The sequence below is a fragment of the Microcaecilia unicolor genome, unplaced genomic scaffold, assembly GCF_901765095.1.
Source record: "Microcaecilia unicolor unplaced genomic scaffold, aMicUni1.1, whole genome shotgun sequence".
NCBI lineage: Eukaryota > Metazoa > Chordata > Amphibia > Gymnophiona > Siphonopidae > Microcaecilia > Microcaecilia unicolor.
The window spans coordinates 1,467-15,798 of record NW_021963536.1 but is presented as its reverse complement, the minus strand read 5'-3'; the positions used below and the strand labels follow the sequence as shown (position 1 = coordinate 15,798).

Below are 14,332 nucleotides of genomic sequence, written 5' to 3'. Positions count from 1 at the left end.
TTCTGCAACTGGGGTGATGAGAGTTATGTGGATCAGTGTTAAGGAGTAAATTGGTAGTAGTAGTTTGAAGGTGTTCATTTTGGTTTTGGGTCACTGTGGGTTCCTGATAGACCATGTTCGGATGGTAGGATGCGTGATGGGATTTTGTTTTGTGGTATGGGATCTCCTACGGTATGGGCTTGGCATCGCTGCTCTATCTGGATGCTGCTCCTGCCTTCGCAGCCTTGCGCAGGGGCCCTGTAGGTTCTATGGTAGCTGTCTGTTTCTCTCGGTTCCTTTGTCTGCCATCCGCTGTGTTCCTGTTTGTAGATGTCTTCTGTCTTCCTCTGACATTGGAGGAGACTTTGGAATATAAGTGAGTTGGTCTTGACAGAGCACGAGCGTTATCACAGTCTCGGGGGCGGCTATTTGGTTCAAAGCTAGCAGTAGCGTCAAGACCTTGCAGTCGACCGGTTCTTTTCAGCAGTCCTTATCCCCATGGGCAAATGCTGGAGCCACGCACCCCAAAGGAAGCGTCAGCTGTGCTCTGTCCGAGCTCCGTGGTTGCGAGACTCTCCTCAGGAAGTCACCGCTTGAGAGTTCCAACCGTGGCAATCTGCAGCCTGGGGGGGGAGGGACTCTTGGGAGCAGTGCACCTGTGTAGATGGTCAGCAATTGCGCAATAGATGTGCAGCTAATGCGCAACTTACTGTTGTCTCGAGTCTGAGCTGAGAGGCGTCATGGAGCTCAGAGGCACCTCTCCTTCGCGAGTGGATGGGGTTGCACTCACCAATGTCGTCGGTGCGTGCTGTGCAGAATGGTCAGCTGGCCACGCACCTCTACGATCGCCTATGTCGGGTCTCCCAGGCCACCGCTGAAAAACTGTGCCCTGCTTCACCCTCCGTTAGTTCAGTGGCCGTGTGCTCGGTGCACTTGCGCTACTCCTCCCCTGCAGCTCCGGGCCGGCAGCCAGCCGAAGCTCCTTGCGATGTGTGGCGGGGCTGGGGTGCCGCTGACTGGTAGGCAGTGCCAAGGCACGGACGGGTGCCGGCAGGTGTTCCTCCTCGCTCATGACCAGACCAAAAGGTAAGTACGGGTGCCGGGTTCGGATCTGTGCAGCGTCATGGCCCGGGAGTGGGGGAAGCCGCTGTCAATTCCCAGCCCTGGCTCGGACGGGTGTCCGACAGAAGGCCCGGGTCAGCGATGCTTCCCGTTTCACATTCTTGGCAAGACCGCCCGTCCGTCTGGACTGCCTGTCGAACCTCCACGTCTTCGCCTGAGTCCGACGGTCGCGTTGAGCGGTCCCGACCCTGGCTGGTCACTCACAGGGTCCTCGGGTCCACGGAGCTAGCTGCTCCTGTGACCTTTAGTCGGCGGCCATCTTTCAGCACCAAATAAGTAAACGCACCCAACTTGGGCGCCAGCATTTACACCAGGTTTCAGCGGAGAAAGTCTGGAGCTCAAAGTCAGGATGTGAGAATTGGTGCTTAGTGTGATTCTGTAAAGGGCGCACACCCTTTATAAAATTGCGCTTAGCCCTGATCCGGAGCCCATTTTTCAGTGCCATTTATAGCATCCAGCACTGTACGCTAAGCGACACAATAAGTACTCACTGCATGCTGAAGTCTGTAATACACCTTCACTTTGCAGTCCTTTTACTAAAAGGTTGTCGTGCGGCAAAGCGGAACTACCGCTGGCCCAACGCAGGTGACGACGGTAGTTCCACCCCCTGCACACACCATTTCCAGCACTAGTGGAAATATTTAAAAAAATATTTCCACAGGGGGTTACTGCCAGGTTAGCGCGGGAGCCCTTACTGCCACCTCAATGGGTGGCGGTAAGTGCTCCCCACCCCCCGAAATGGCCACACAGCAAGTGTGAACTTACTGCATGGCCATTTCTTTTTTGGCCTTTTTACCCGTGGCGGTAAAAGGGGCCCTGGCGCGGGGCAAAAATGCTGTTATTAGCACAGGTCTCTTCTACCACAGCTTAGTAAAAGGGCTCCTTTATGCTAGATTCTGCAGTGTGCCCTCACTGTATGATGTGGAGGGGCATTTTCGAAAGGATGTCCAAGTCAGAATAGGGACGTCCAAGTCAAAACATCTCAAACAGAGGTTCATCTCACATGTATTTTCGAATGGGAAATATGTCAGGATATCCTGTTTGAAAACACATTAGATGGACAGCCATACAAACTGGAATGTCCAAATTATGAAAGGGGGGGAACAAGGGACATGGGCATCTGTCCGACAGCATTCTTTGAAAATGGCCATACAGACATCCACACAGAGCAGAGGGGCAGTCAAGTGGTTACTGAAGTGGACTATAAATCAAGGGACTCTGGTTCAAATATCACTGTAACTTTTTTTTTGTGGTAATTTTGAGCCCTCCAGGAACACCACCATACCTACTGTACCTGAATGTACATCACTTCTATAGCATTTAGGCTTGCAGGTGTCTTACATATTTAGGTAGAGTAGGTCAGTGGAGTAGCTATGGGTGGGCCTGGGTGGGCACAAGCTCACCCAATCTTGGCTCAGGCTCACCCAGCTGCAGCGCCATACTGCTCTCTTCTCCCCTCTCCTCCATGGTGCCCCAGCATCTGCACTCTGGTCTCTGAACCCTTTCCCTCCCCAGTGTCGGTACAGGTGTCCTCGGCGCCTGCAATGATTCATTCTTGCTGCTTGCCCCAGACCCGCAGGCTTCCATCTGCCATGTTCCACAAAACAGGAAACAGGCAATGACATCAGCGAGGGCGGGACATGGCAGATGGAAGCCTGCAGGGCCAGCGCAAGCAGTGAGAATGAATCGCTGCAGGCGCCAAGGATGCCTGTACCGACATTGGGAAGGGAAGGAGTTCAGACACAGGAGCACAGATGCTGGGATGCCGCACAGGAGAAGGGGAAGATATGGGGTAGGTGAAAAAAAACATCTTATGTTCTTAAAAAATATCTCCGGGAAGATATTTATGATGTGTGGTTGGCGGGGAGGGGGCATGTGCAAGTGGAAGGGCCCGTCCAAAATACTGAGTCTGGTTATGCCTCTGGAGTAGGTATGTTGCTATTCCTGGAAGACTCACACTTAAAAAAACAAACAAACAAACAACAGTTGAAGTGGGATTTGAACCTAGGTCCCTTGGTTTATAGTCCATGGCACTAACCAATAGGCTACTCCATAGACTTGCTCCCTGTTTTGCTAAGAATGCTCATAATACCTAAAGCTGTCATAGAGCCTGGCATCCGTTTTTGGTTTCACTTTCAGGGGAGAGGGAGGGTGACAGCAGCCACTGGGGAATAATCCTTTTTGTACCCTGGGCATACCTGAAACAGGACTGCATAAGGACGTCCTTCTTTTTAATAATGGACGTTTCTTCCCCCTTTGGTAATCACTCTTGGACGTGATTTCAGGCCCTCCATAATCCCACCCACGACATGCCCCCTTGCTATCTGGACATACTGCAGCATTGGATGTCCCTTTCTGCCTTTGCAAAATTGGTACTTGGACATTTCAAGTATATAGATGTCCATTTTGGCTTTTTGACATCCATATGCTTTGAAAATAAGAGCAATAGTCTTTTATATAGAATCACTATATGTTACAGTCTATAATACAGTGTAAGAGAGCAGACGCGGGACATGCCCTCCTGTGTTGTTTCCCTTTGACGTTCTATAAAATATCTTTATTTTTTGCCATGGTCTGTAACATGCCCTCATTGCATGTTCTCCTAAGCCTTAATCCAAAATCTAGTCCTACTTTCAAAGTATCTTGATGTATTTGTCACTTCCCTTTGTAATCTGATCTGTTTTTATTACATTCAAAAGCTAATCAAAGATCTTACCTGTGGACCAGGAGCCCCAGATTGACCCTGAGGTCCTGGAGCACCAGCATCTCCCTTCTGTCCTGCCTCGCCATGTTCACCTTTAAGTCCCGGCTGTCCATCCGCTCCCTGCAGCAAGAAAGAGGAAACAAACTTGTTTAGCTCCTGTATAATATGTACATCTAGAACTCAGAAGGGCCTATAGGTTCCAACGTTAACATACTTTACATATATAAATATAAGACACTGTATTTAAATTGAATGAGATCATTCATTCTAATGTTTAATAATGGTTATACAGGGAGAGGAGGTGTTTATACAGAAAAATATGAAGAAAAGGCCTAACAGCCTGACGAGCACTGCTGAAAGCAAAAAATGAGGCAAATGACCATAGAGAAAACATTTCAACTGAAGGAAAATAAATTATTTGTACTTACAGGAGGACCAGCAAAGCCAGCTGGGCCAGGAGGACCAGTCTCACCACGTTCACCCTACAAAACAGAGAGTTTGGTTAACAGTGACATCAGAGCACATGAGCCATTGGTTAGCAGTGACATCAAAGCGTAATCACATCACAGCTTCAGGGCTGTTGGTTAGCAATGATTCAGTGTACAAATAGTTAGTAGTGATATCACAGATCAAGTACCACTGGCTAGCAGTGACATCACAAGTCAAGGGTGCAGTGATACTACAGCTCAAGAGCCACTGGTTATCAGCACAAAGGACCAATGGTTAGCAGTGATAGCACAGCACAATGAACACTAGTAACAGTGACGTTACAGCCAAGAGTCACTGATTTATTTATTTAAAGCATTTATATTCCACATTTTCCCACTGGTTGTAGGCTCAATGTGGCTTACATAGGCTAAATCAGGAATACAGTACTAATGGCATATTAAAACAGTACAAACAGTAAATTAAAGTTTGGTATTATATTTAGATTTAACCAGTGCGTTTTTTCTAGCAAAAAAGGTGCCGGTACTCAAATGCCAAGCCACCCTTTAGGGGTGGGGTGATCATTGAGGGACCACCCCACAATAGCCAGGCCCCCTACAACCAGTCACAGAATCTATGACAAGGCAGAATTGGTGTGTAGAGCCTGAGCTCTTTCATTAAAATTTGGAGACCACGGGCCAATTTTAGCAGACAATGGAAAAAATGCTGGTACTTAGTACCCCCAAGTACCCCCTCAAAAAAGCCCTGGATTTAACTCATGCCTTTCCATGGGTAGCTTAAGGCAAGATACATCCAATACAATAGGTATTTAGAAGTAATATAGCAATACAAAGAATTCTGGTTAACAATGATATCACAGCTCTCTAAACTCTAGTTAATTAAGACAACACACAGTAACAAACTGCATTATACAGACATTGTCAGAGCTGGAGACTGTACTACACATAATTCATGGGAATTAGACTATACACTATACAGAAAAAAAATGAAGAAAGTGACCACAGAGAAAATGTTTCAATACAGATCTTCTAGGAGATGGTGGTATTTTATGTAGAGGGACACCGCAGAAGCGGAGGACAGTATTCAACTACGTCAGCAGATACCAGCAAAAGGAGTAGTGTAATCAGCAGGGCTCTCCCATGAAGAAAAACAGAAGGACGAGGAATATAATGATTTAAAAAACCTTTATTTCTTTAGGACCCAACACATCACTGTGTTTCGGCATAAAGCCTACATCAGGGGTCTAAACACAAGGTCACTGAAAAGTATAGGAATAATTGGATAACAGTCTTGGTAAAAACTCAGATCCAAAAAATAGGATGGTTGTGCATTAATAGTGTTTATAGGAGTAAGGATTTGCAGCACACAGAAACAGGAACGCCAGACCCCAAACAAATGGCACGAGAAACATAAAAACAAGAACTCAGAATTGGAACTTACAGGGGCTCCACGGGTGCCCACAGCACCAATGGGTCCAGGGGGACCAGATTCACCCTGAGAGAATAAAGAGAAAAAGTGAACGTGACACAGCTTTTCAGACAATAACCTAAGCAATCCCTAAACCCATATAGAGTCTCCCATAAAATCCTCCAAACTATCCCTCAGACCCAGTCACAACTTCTATCCAAAAACCCAGGCCAGGACTTAGGCACATCTTCCCATAGTCACACAATCTCTCTGTCTTGTCAGGACTAGACACAGCCTCTCTTCCAACCACACAAACACTCCCTCACACAATTTCCTCCTCTCCTCCCCCCCACTCCCTGTACATTCCCTTATACTCAAGCATGGGTAGTCTCTTGTGTGCAAGTACCAAGTCATGAATGAATAATGGGGGCCACCACTCATGTGATGCTATTTCGGCAGTCTGTTAGTGGAGTGGTTTGCCTTGCCTTTCTCAATAATCTTTACCCACCAGCTAAGCCCATGCATTCATTTAACCAACCAAAAGTGGATGGATGGTGGAACTGGCCACAAACAATTTCCCTACACCAAGGTACATCTCCTGTACAATCTCTCACACCATCCCCCTCCAGAGAGAGCTTCCCATACAATCCCTCAAACTCTGCCTTGCAGACAAGACTTCCATTGAGTTCCCAAAACAATCCCTTGAAAACTCCACCTCTACTACTACTACTACTACTTAACATGTCATTCAATGGAGAAAATAATCCCTCAGAATCTGTCTCTCTCAAAACAGAGCCAGTAGGAAATAGCCCATGACACTGCAGCATGCCATAGGGAATTGTGGAAGAAGTGGGAGCTCAACCCCTGGACAAAGGGTGAGATTACTCTTATCAGGCTCTTTTCCTCTCAAGCAGGAATACAGCAACAAGTTAAACTAGATGGTAACATCCTTCTAGCTTAGCTAGACAGCTGCTCTCTTAACTCAACAGCAAAAGACCTGGCGTGGAGCCAGAAGTTGCAGGTACCAATCCCATTAGTTCCTAGTTGGAAATGGAGCATAATTCTGCAAGTTTAGCCTCTTTACAAATGTCAGGCAGCAGAACTGGCGTTTACGGAAGCATTGGTGTGACCTAAATATATACTCAGTGTTCTGCAGATCTTTCTAGGAAATTAAAATTAACAGTGTGCAGTTCTCACCTTCTCACCATTAGGACCTGATGGGCCAGGAGGACCTATGGGACCAGTCAGACCCTAAAGAAGATCAAAGAAGCAGAAATGAATGGTTAGGGATGGAAGACTTTGGCAACAGAAGGAACTGTGAGACCAATACCTGCTTGCACATTAAAAAAAATTTGTTATTTATAAGATTTTTCAAATAACCGAGCACACATCTTGTACAGAAAAGTAACATATGCCTTTGACAGAAAAAAAGAATACTTAATACAATAAGAAAATGAATAAGGCACATTAACTACTCAAGTCCACAATAACAGAGATCCAAGATTTAAACTAGGAGGATAATAAACCATTCTAAATAATATAGGGGTTCTTTTACTAAAAGGTTGCTGTGCAGCAACCCTGAACTACCGGCAGCCCAATGCGGCTGCCAGTGGTAGTTCCTCCTCAACTGTGCGCCATTTCTGGCACTATGGAAAGTAATTCCGTAATTTCTAGCACAGCGCTAACCCAGCAGTAATCGCTGCCCATTTACTGCTAGGTTACCACAGGAGCTCTTACCGCCACCTCAATGTGTGGCAGTAAGTGCTCCCCCCTCCCCCCCCAGCAGGGCCACACAATACGAATAATCTTATTGCATGGCCACGTCTTCTTTAGGGGCTTTTCACCCACTGCGGTAAAAAGGGCCCCCGCACACATCAAAAACTGCCCCTGCCACTACCACAGGGCCCTCTTTTCCGCAGCTTGGTAAAAGGATCCAAAAATGAGGATACTTGCACATCGTTAAATAACGTTAGGACAGCAAAAGGTACACATTCATTTAGAAAATATTAATATGATATAAAATGACAAGAAAACAAACAGTCATGCCAATGATTGAGCTTCCTCTGCTACTTACTCTAGCACCATCTTTACCAGGAGCACCTTCTGGGCCTTTCTCACCAGTATCTCCCTGTGGGGAAAAAAATGAATTAAAGATCAATACTAATTGAAGCTTCCTTTCCCTCTGCTCCTCCTTCAACACTCTTCCCTCAGTGAACTACAAGAGCATTAGGAAAACCTTCACACTGAAATTTCACTAAGTGGATGAGACGGAAACTTAGGTCTTCAAGACGTGATTTACACCATAAATTACTCATTTGATATGAACTTAAGGGCCCAATATTCAGCTGGTAGCAGTAAGCATTTTGCTGACCACTGGCAGCTTTATCCCTGAATATTCAATGCCGGCCATGTCCAGGCTCTGGCACTGAGAGTATATACAGCCAGCCAGAACTTAACCAGTTAAGTGCAATATTCAACACTTACAGTGGTGGAAATAAGTATTTGATCCCTTGCTGATTTTGTAAGTTTGCCCACTGACAAAGACATGAGCAGCCCATAATTGAAGGGTAGGTTATTGGTAACAGTGAGAGATAGCACATCACAAATTAAATCCGGAAAATCACATTGTGGAAAGTATATGAATTTATTTGCATTCTGCAGAGGGAAATAAGTATTTGATCCCCCACCAACCAGTAAGAGATCTGGCCCCTACAGACCAGGTAGATGCTCCAAATCAACTCGTTACCTGCATGACAGACAGCTGTCGGCAATGGTCACCTGTATGAAAGACACCTGTCCACAGACTCAGTGAATCAGTCAGACTCTAACCTCTACAAAATGGCCAAGAGCAAGGAGCTGTCTAAGGATGTCAGGGACAAGATCATACACCTGCACAAGGCTGGAATGGGCTACAAAACCATCAGTAAGACGCTGGGCGAGAAGGAGACAACTGTTGGTGCCATAGTAAGAAAATGGAAGAAGTACAAAATGACTGTCAATCGACAAAGATCTGGGGCTCCACGCAAAATCTCACCTCGTGGGGTATCCTTGATCATGAGGAAGGTTAGAAATCAGCCTACAACTACAAGGGGGGAACTTGTCAATGATCTCAAGGCAGCTGGGACCACTGTCACCACGAAAACCATTGGTAACACATTACGACATAACGGATTGCAATCCTGCAGTGCCCGCAAGGTCCCCCTGCTCCGGAAGGCACATGTGACGGCCCGTCTGAAGTTTGCCAGTGAACACCTGGATGATGCCGAGAGTGATTGGGAGAAGGTGCTGTGCTCAGATGAGACAAAAATTGAGCTCTTTGGCATGAACTCAACTCGCCGTGTTTGGAGGAAGAGAAATGCTGCCTATGACCCAAAGAACACCGTCCCCACTGTCAAGCATGGAGGTGGAAATGTTATGTTTTGGGGGTGTTTCTCTGCTAAGGGCATAGGACTACTTCACCGCATCAATGGGAGAATGGATGGGGCCATGTACCGTACAATTCTGAGTGACAACCTCCTTCCCTCCGCCAGGGCCTTAAAAATGGGTCGTGGCTGGGTCTTCCAGCACGACAATGACCCAAAACATACAGCCAAGGCAACAAAGGAGTGGCTCAGGAAGAAGCACATTAGGGTCATGGAGTGGCCTAGCCAGTCACCAGACCTTAATCCCATTGAAAACTTATGGAGGGAGCTGAAGCTGCGAGTTGCCAAGCGACAGCCCAGAACTCTTAATGATTTAGAGATGATCTGCAAAGAGGAGTGGACCAAAATTCCTCCTGACATGTGTGCAAACCTCATCATCAACTACAGAAGACGTCTGACCGCTGTGCTTGCCAACAAGGGTTTTGCCACCAAGTATTAGGTCTTGTTTGCCAGAGGGATTAAATACTTATTTCCCTCTGCAGAATGCAAATAAATTCATATACTTTCCACAATGTGATTTTCCGGATTTAATTTGTGATGTGCTATCTCTCACTGTTACCAATAACCTACCCTTCAATTATGGGCTGCTCATGTCTTTGTCAGTGGGCAAACTTACAAAATCAGCAAGGGATCAAATACTTATTTCCACCACTGTAACTGGCTAAGAACTGTATACAGACAGGCCTGTGTTTTATGTGGTCCTATTTATGCGATTATCTGAGCCAGTTAAGTGCTACTTCCACCTCCAGAATGCCCAAAAAATAGCTGGTTTCGACTTAGGCACTAACCGGGCATTTTCAGTAATACTATTCAGTTAAGTGCCGCTGAAAATGCCCAGTTAGCCCCGGACAACTGTTCTAAATCGTTTTGAATATTGTGCCCTTCATTACTTTAGTATTTATTTTATAATTTTATCCTGTATAACTAGTCTCTTTCATATAATCTGCTTTGAACTTCTTGGGAGAAGGTGTACAATAAATATTCCTGATTAGATTAGCCACCCGATTTTTATAAATTTTTTTAAATGACCACTAAAATAGGCGGTTATCCATCACTGATTATCGCTGGTTAGCAGCTTAAAGATAGCCAGTTATTTTGTATGATATAACCAACTATTTGCCGATTTTTAAAGGCAGCCCAGCTAGGTTTGGTAATCATACTTGGCCACCACAATAGGTAGAATAATTTTAGCTGGTCTGACTTTAACCGGTCAGCTCTGAATATCAACTTAGTCGGTCAGGTCAAAGTTACTACTGCCAGGGCCACCGACAGACTGAGCCGGGCCCAGGGCAGGGCTGCCGCCGCCGGGCCCAGGGCAGAATCGTTATCGCTGCTGTCCCCCCCCCCCCCAAATCATCATCACCACTGCTGCTCCCCCTCCCTCTCAACCACCCAAAATACCTTAGCTGGCTCTGCCAGCTCCAGGCAGCGCAGCTCCTTCCTCAGCCCAGCATTGCCTGCCCCTGTGGCTGCTTTCCTCAGGTTGCACATGCTCAGTCTCAAAACTGAGCATGCGTGGCCTGAGGGCCCAGCAGCTGCTAGGCAGGCAATGCAAGGAGGGCCCAGTGCCAGAGTTTTCTCTCTCCTGCTCCTATCGGGACACGATCACCCGGGTCCCGTCAGGAACAGGAGAGAGAGGGACCCCTGCGCTGGGTCCCCCCCCCCCCCCACCAGAGAGCCAGGCCCAGGGTATTTTGCTCCCCCCTCGGCGGCTATGACTGCTGCTACTACTACTCATCATTTCTATAGCACTATTAGACATACACATCGCTGTACACATTATATGCAGATACTTTCTCTCTGCCTAGAGGGCTCACAATCTAAGTTTTGTACCTGGTGCAATGGAGGGTTAAGTGACTTGCCCAAGGTCACAAGGAGCTGCAGTGGGAATTGAACCCAGGTTGCTAGGATCAAAGCCCGCTGCAATAACACACTCCATCCCAGAACCCTGCAATCCCTCCCCCCCCTCCAAGGTATGTGCCCTTGATCTCCCTGAACAGTGCCCAATAAGTTAACCTGGATATTCAATGCCGGTCACCGGAAATGACCCAGCACTGAATATCCGGGTTTAGCATGGACTGCGGGAGACAGCCCGGCTATCCCCTGCAGTCTAAATATTGGGCAGTAGGTTTTTACTCTGCTACTACTACTACTACTACTATTTAGCATTTCTATAGCGCTACAAGGCATACGCAGCGCTGCACAAACATAGAAGAAAGACAGTCCCTGCTCAAAGAGCTTACAATCTAATAGACAAAAAATAAATAAAGTAAGCAAATCAAATCAATTAATGTGAACGGGAAGGAAGAGAGGAGGGTAGGTGGAGGCGAGTGGTTACAAGTGGTGCGAGCGGGAAGAGTATGGTTCCACAGGATAACATCTACTATTATTATTATTGGGGTCAATATTCAGCGGGTGGCGGTAAGCATTTTGCTGACCGCCACTGGCATTATTCCCAGATATTCAATGTCGAGCCATGTCCAAGCTTCGGCACTGAATATCCAGTTTTTGCGGACCTGGCTAACACATAGCTGATTAAGTCGATATTAAGAATTTAGCCAATCATGGATTGCCGCATAAAGATAGGACTGTGTTTTATGCATTCACATTTCTGGGATTACCCTGGCTAGTTAAGTCCTGAATATTTGCACTTAACAGGTCAAGTGCTGATTTCACCGCAGGAATGCCCCCAAAATAGCCAGTTTTCACTTAGATGCTAACCACAAATTTTCAGAGGAGATAATTGGATAAGTGCTGCTGAAAATTCGCAAATAGCTCTGAACAAGTTATTTAACCAGTCAGCAGCTGTTTCTGTTCTGTTAAATCATTTTGAATATCAACCAGGTTAGAACATAAGAGTAGCCATACTCAGTCAGACCAGTGGTCCATCTAGCCCATTATCCTGTTTCCAGTAGCATCGTTCTATAAGGGGCTGCCTAGTGTAAGCACGCTTTCAGAAGCCTTATTTTAGGTCAGTTTTATAAAGACACCTACTTGTCCTTATAAATAGTATAAATAGTGGAATTGCAGATGGACCGGGTACAAATTCCCCAACTATAATTTTCAAGTACAAGTGTAGATTAGCATTTTTTTCATTTCCACGAGAACTCCACCCCATACATTCTTACTGGAAAAGTGTGCACCATGATATCATCACATATACTTTTAAACTGGTCAGAATTTTATGAGACCCAATTCCACACATTTGTGGCCACAGACACAACAAATGACTCTAGAAAATTACCCCCATCATGTAATTGGGGAAATGTTTGGTACACTACTGGGCTCATTTTTGAAAGCGAAGGACGCCCATCTTTTGACATAAATCAGAAGATGGGCGTCCTTCTCACAGGGTCGTACAAATCAGTATAATTGAAAGCCAATTTTGGATGTCCCCAACTGCTTTCCGTCACAGGGATGGACAAAGTTCAAGCGGGCATATCGCAGGTGTAGCGAAGGCAGGACTTGGGCGTGCCTAACACTAGGACATCCTCAACCCATAATCGAAAGAAATAAAGATGTCCCTGACGAACACTTGGACAACCTTACCTGGTCGTGTTTTTCTTACAACCAAGGCACAAAAAGGTGCCCAAAATCACCAGATGACCACCAAAGAGAATCGGGGATTACCTCCCGTTACTCCCCCAGTGGTCACTAACTCCTCCCACCCTCAAAAACACCTTTTAAAATATTGATTGCCAGCCTCAGATGTCATACTCAGCTCCATCACAGCAGTATGCAGGTCCCTGGAGCAGTTTTAGTGGGCGCAGTGCACTTCAGGCAGGCGGACCCAGGCCCATACCCCCCATTACCTGTTACATTCGTGGAGGAAACAGCGAGCTCTCCAAAACCCACCAGAAACCCACTGTACCCACATCTAGGTGCCCCCCTTCACCCGTAAGGGCTATTGTAGTGGTGTATAGTTGTGGGTAGTGGCTTTTGGGGGGGGGGGGTTGGGGGGTTCAGCACACAAGGTAAGGGAGCTATGTTCCTGGGAGCAATTTATGAAGTCCACTGCAGTGCCCCCTACGGTGCCCAGTTGGTGTCCTGGCATGTCAGGGGGACCAGTGCACTAAAAATACTGGCTCATCCCAAGATCAAATGGCTTGCATTTGGTCATTTCTGAGATGGACGTCCTTGGTTTCGATTATCGCCGAAAATCAGAAACAACCAAGTCTAGGGACGACCATCTCTAAGGACTACCAAATTTCAGGATTTGGGCGTCCCTGACCGTATTATCAAAACGAAAGATGGACGTCCATCTTGTTTCGAAAATAAGGGTTTCCCTGCCCCTGGATGGGGACATTTTGCAAGGACGTCCAAATCGAAACGAGGATGTCCCTTTCGATTATGCCCCTCCACGTCATGCATGAGCACAGAAGCTTCACCCACTCTATCTATTGCCTTCACCCTTTCTATCCTAAAGGATGGCTCATGTCAGATCTGTGACCCAACAAGAAGCACAGCCTGTTCAGTACTCATATTTAATGATAAGTTCAGGGACTTTCTGTGTTCAGACTGGAAGGAGCAAAACTGGCACTTACCCTGTCTCCTTTGGGACCAGAAATTCCAGCAGCCCCACGCTCACCAGGCATTCCCTGCAAGCCAGGGGGTCCAAGGGCACCAGCAGGACCAACTGCACCGACGGCACCCTAAACCAGAAAAATATATCCAGTTAATAGTCACCTAAAGAAGGAATTCCACAAATTCTCTTGGGACTGTAGAAGGCCTGGAAGCATAAAGAAGCTAAGCATTTCCACTCCTGTACTACATGGAGGAAGGGTCTAATGAGAGACAAATGCTAAGCGTTTTCACTCCTGTTATAAGGCAAGCTCAGGGAAGAGAGAACCCTCCTGTGAAATGGAAGAGCAACATTTTGGCTCAGGGAGTGACTTCCAATTGATCACTGCAAGAGAGCAGCCAAATAAAGCCCTCTCCCAGGATCAGGATAGAGAAGATACATACCTGTAGCAGGTATTCTCCAAAGACAGCAGGCTGATTGTTCTCACTGATGGGTCGACGTCCACGGCAGCCCAGGAATTGCAATTTTTCACAGCAAAAATAAACAAAGTTTTGCCAGAGCCTTCCGGCGTGAGGGGCGCGCGCACCACACATGCGTGGCCGTCTTCCCGTCCGTAGCGCGAGAGTCCCTGCTCAGTTAGATCAAAAAGCAATAGCAAGGAGAAGAACAACTCCAAAGGGCAGGTGGGCGGGTTTGTGAGAACAGTCAGCCTGCTGTCCTCAGAGAATA

General features: G+C 46.7%; 1 protein-coding gene across 1 annotated transcript in view; it reads right to left on the bottom strand.

The window, feature by feature from the left end:
• Positions 1–13,733, bottom strand: part of LOC115459406 (collagen alpha-1(II) chain-like) — a gene marked incomplete at both ends in the record, with an annotated part of 76,793 nt that extends 63,060 nt beyond the window's left edge. Inside the window, 6 exons of the mRNA XM_030189236.1 lie at positions 3,818–3,925; positions 4,234–4,287; positions 5,693–5,746; positions 6,857–6,910; positions 7,734–7,787; positions 13,626–13,733. Of these exons, the coding sequence (XP_030045096.1) occupies positions 3,818–3,925; positions 4,234–4,287; positions 5,693–5,746; positions 6,857–6,910; positions 7,734–7,787; positions 13,626–13,733 (432 nt within the window). The remainder of the gene's footprint in view (positions 1–3,817; positions 3,926–4,233; positions 4,288–5,692; positions 5,747–6,856; positions 6,911–7,733; positions 7,788–13,625) is intronic.
• Between the last annotated feature and the right edge of the window lie 599 nt (positions 13,734–14,332).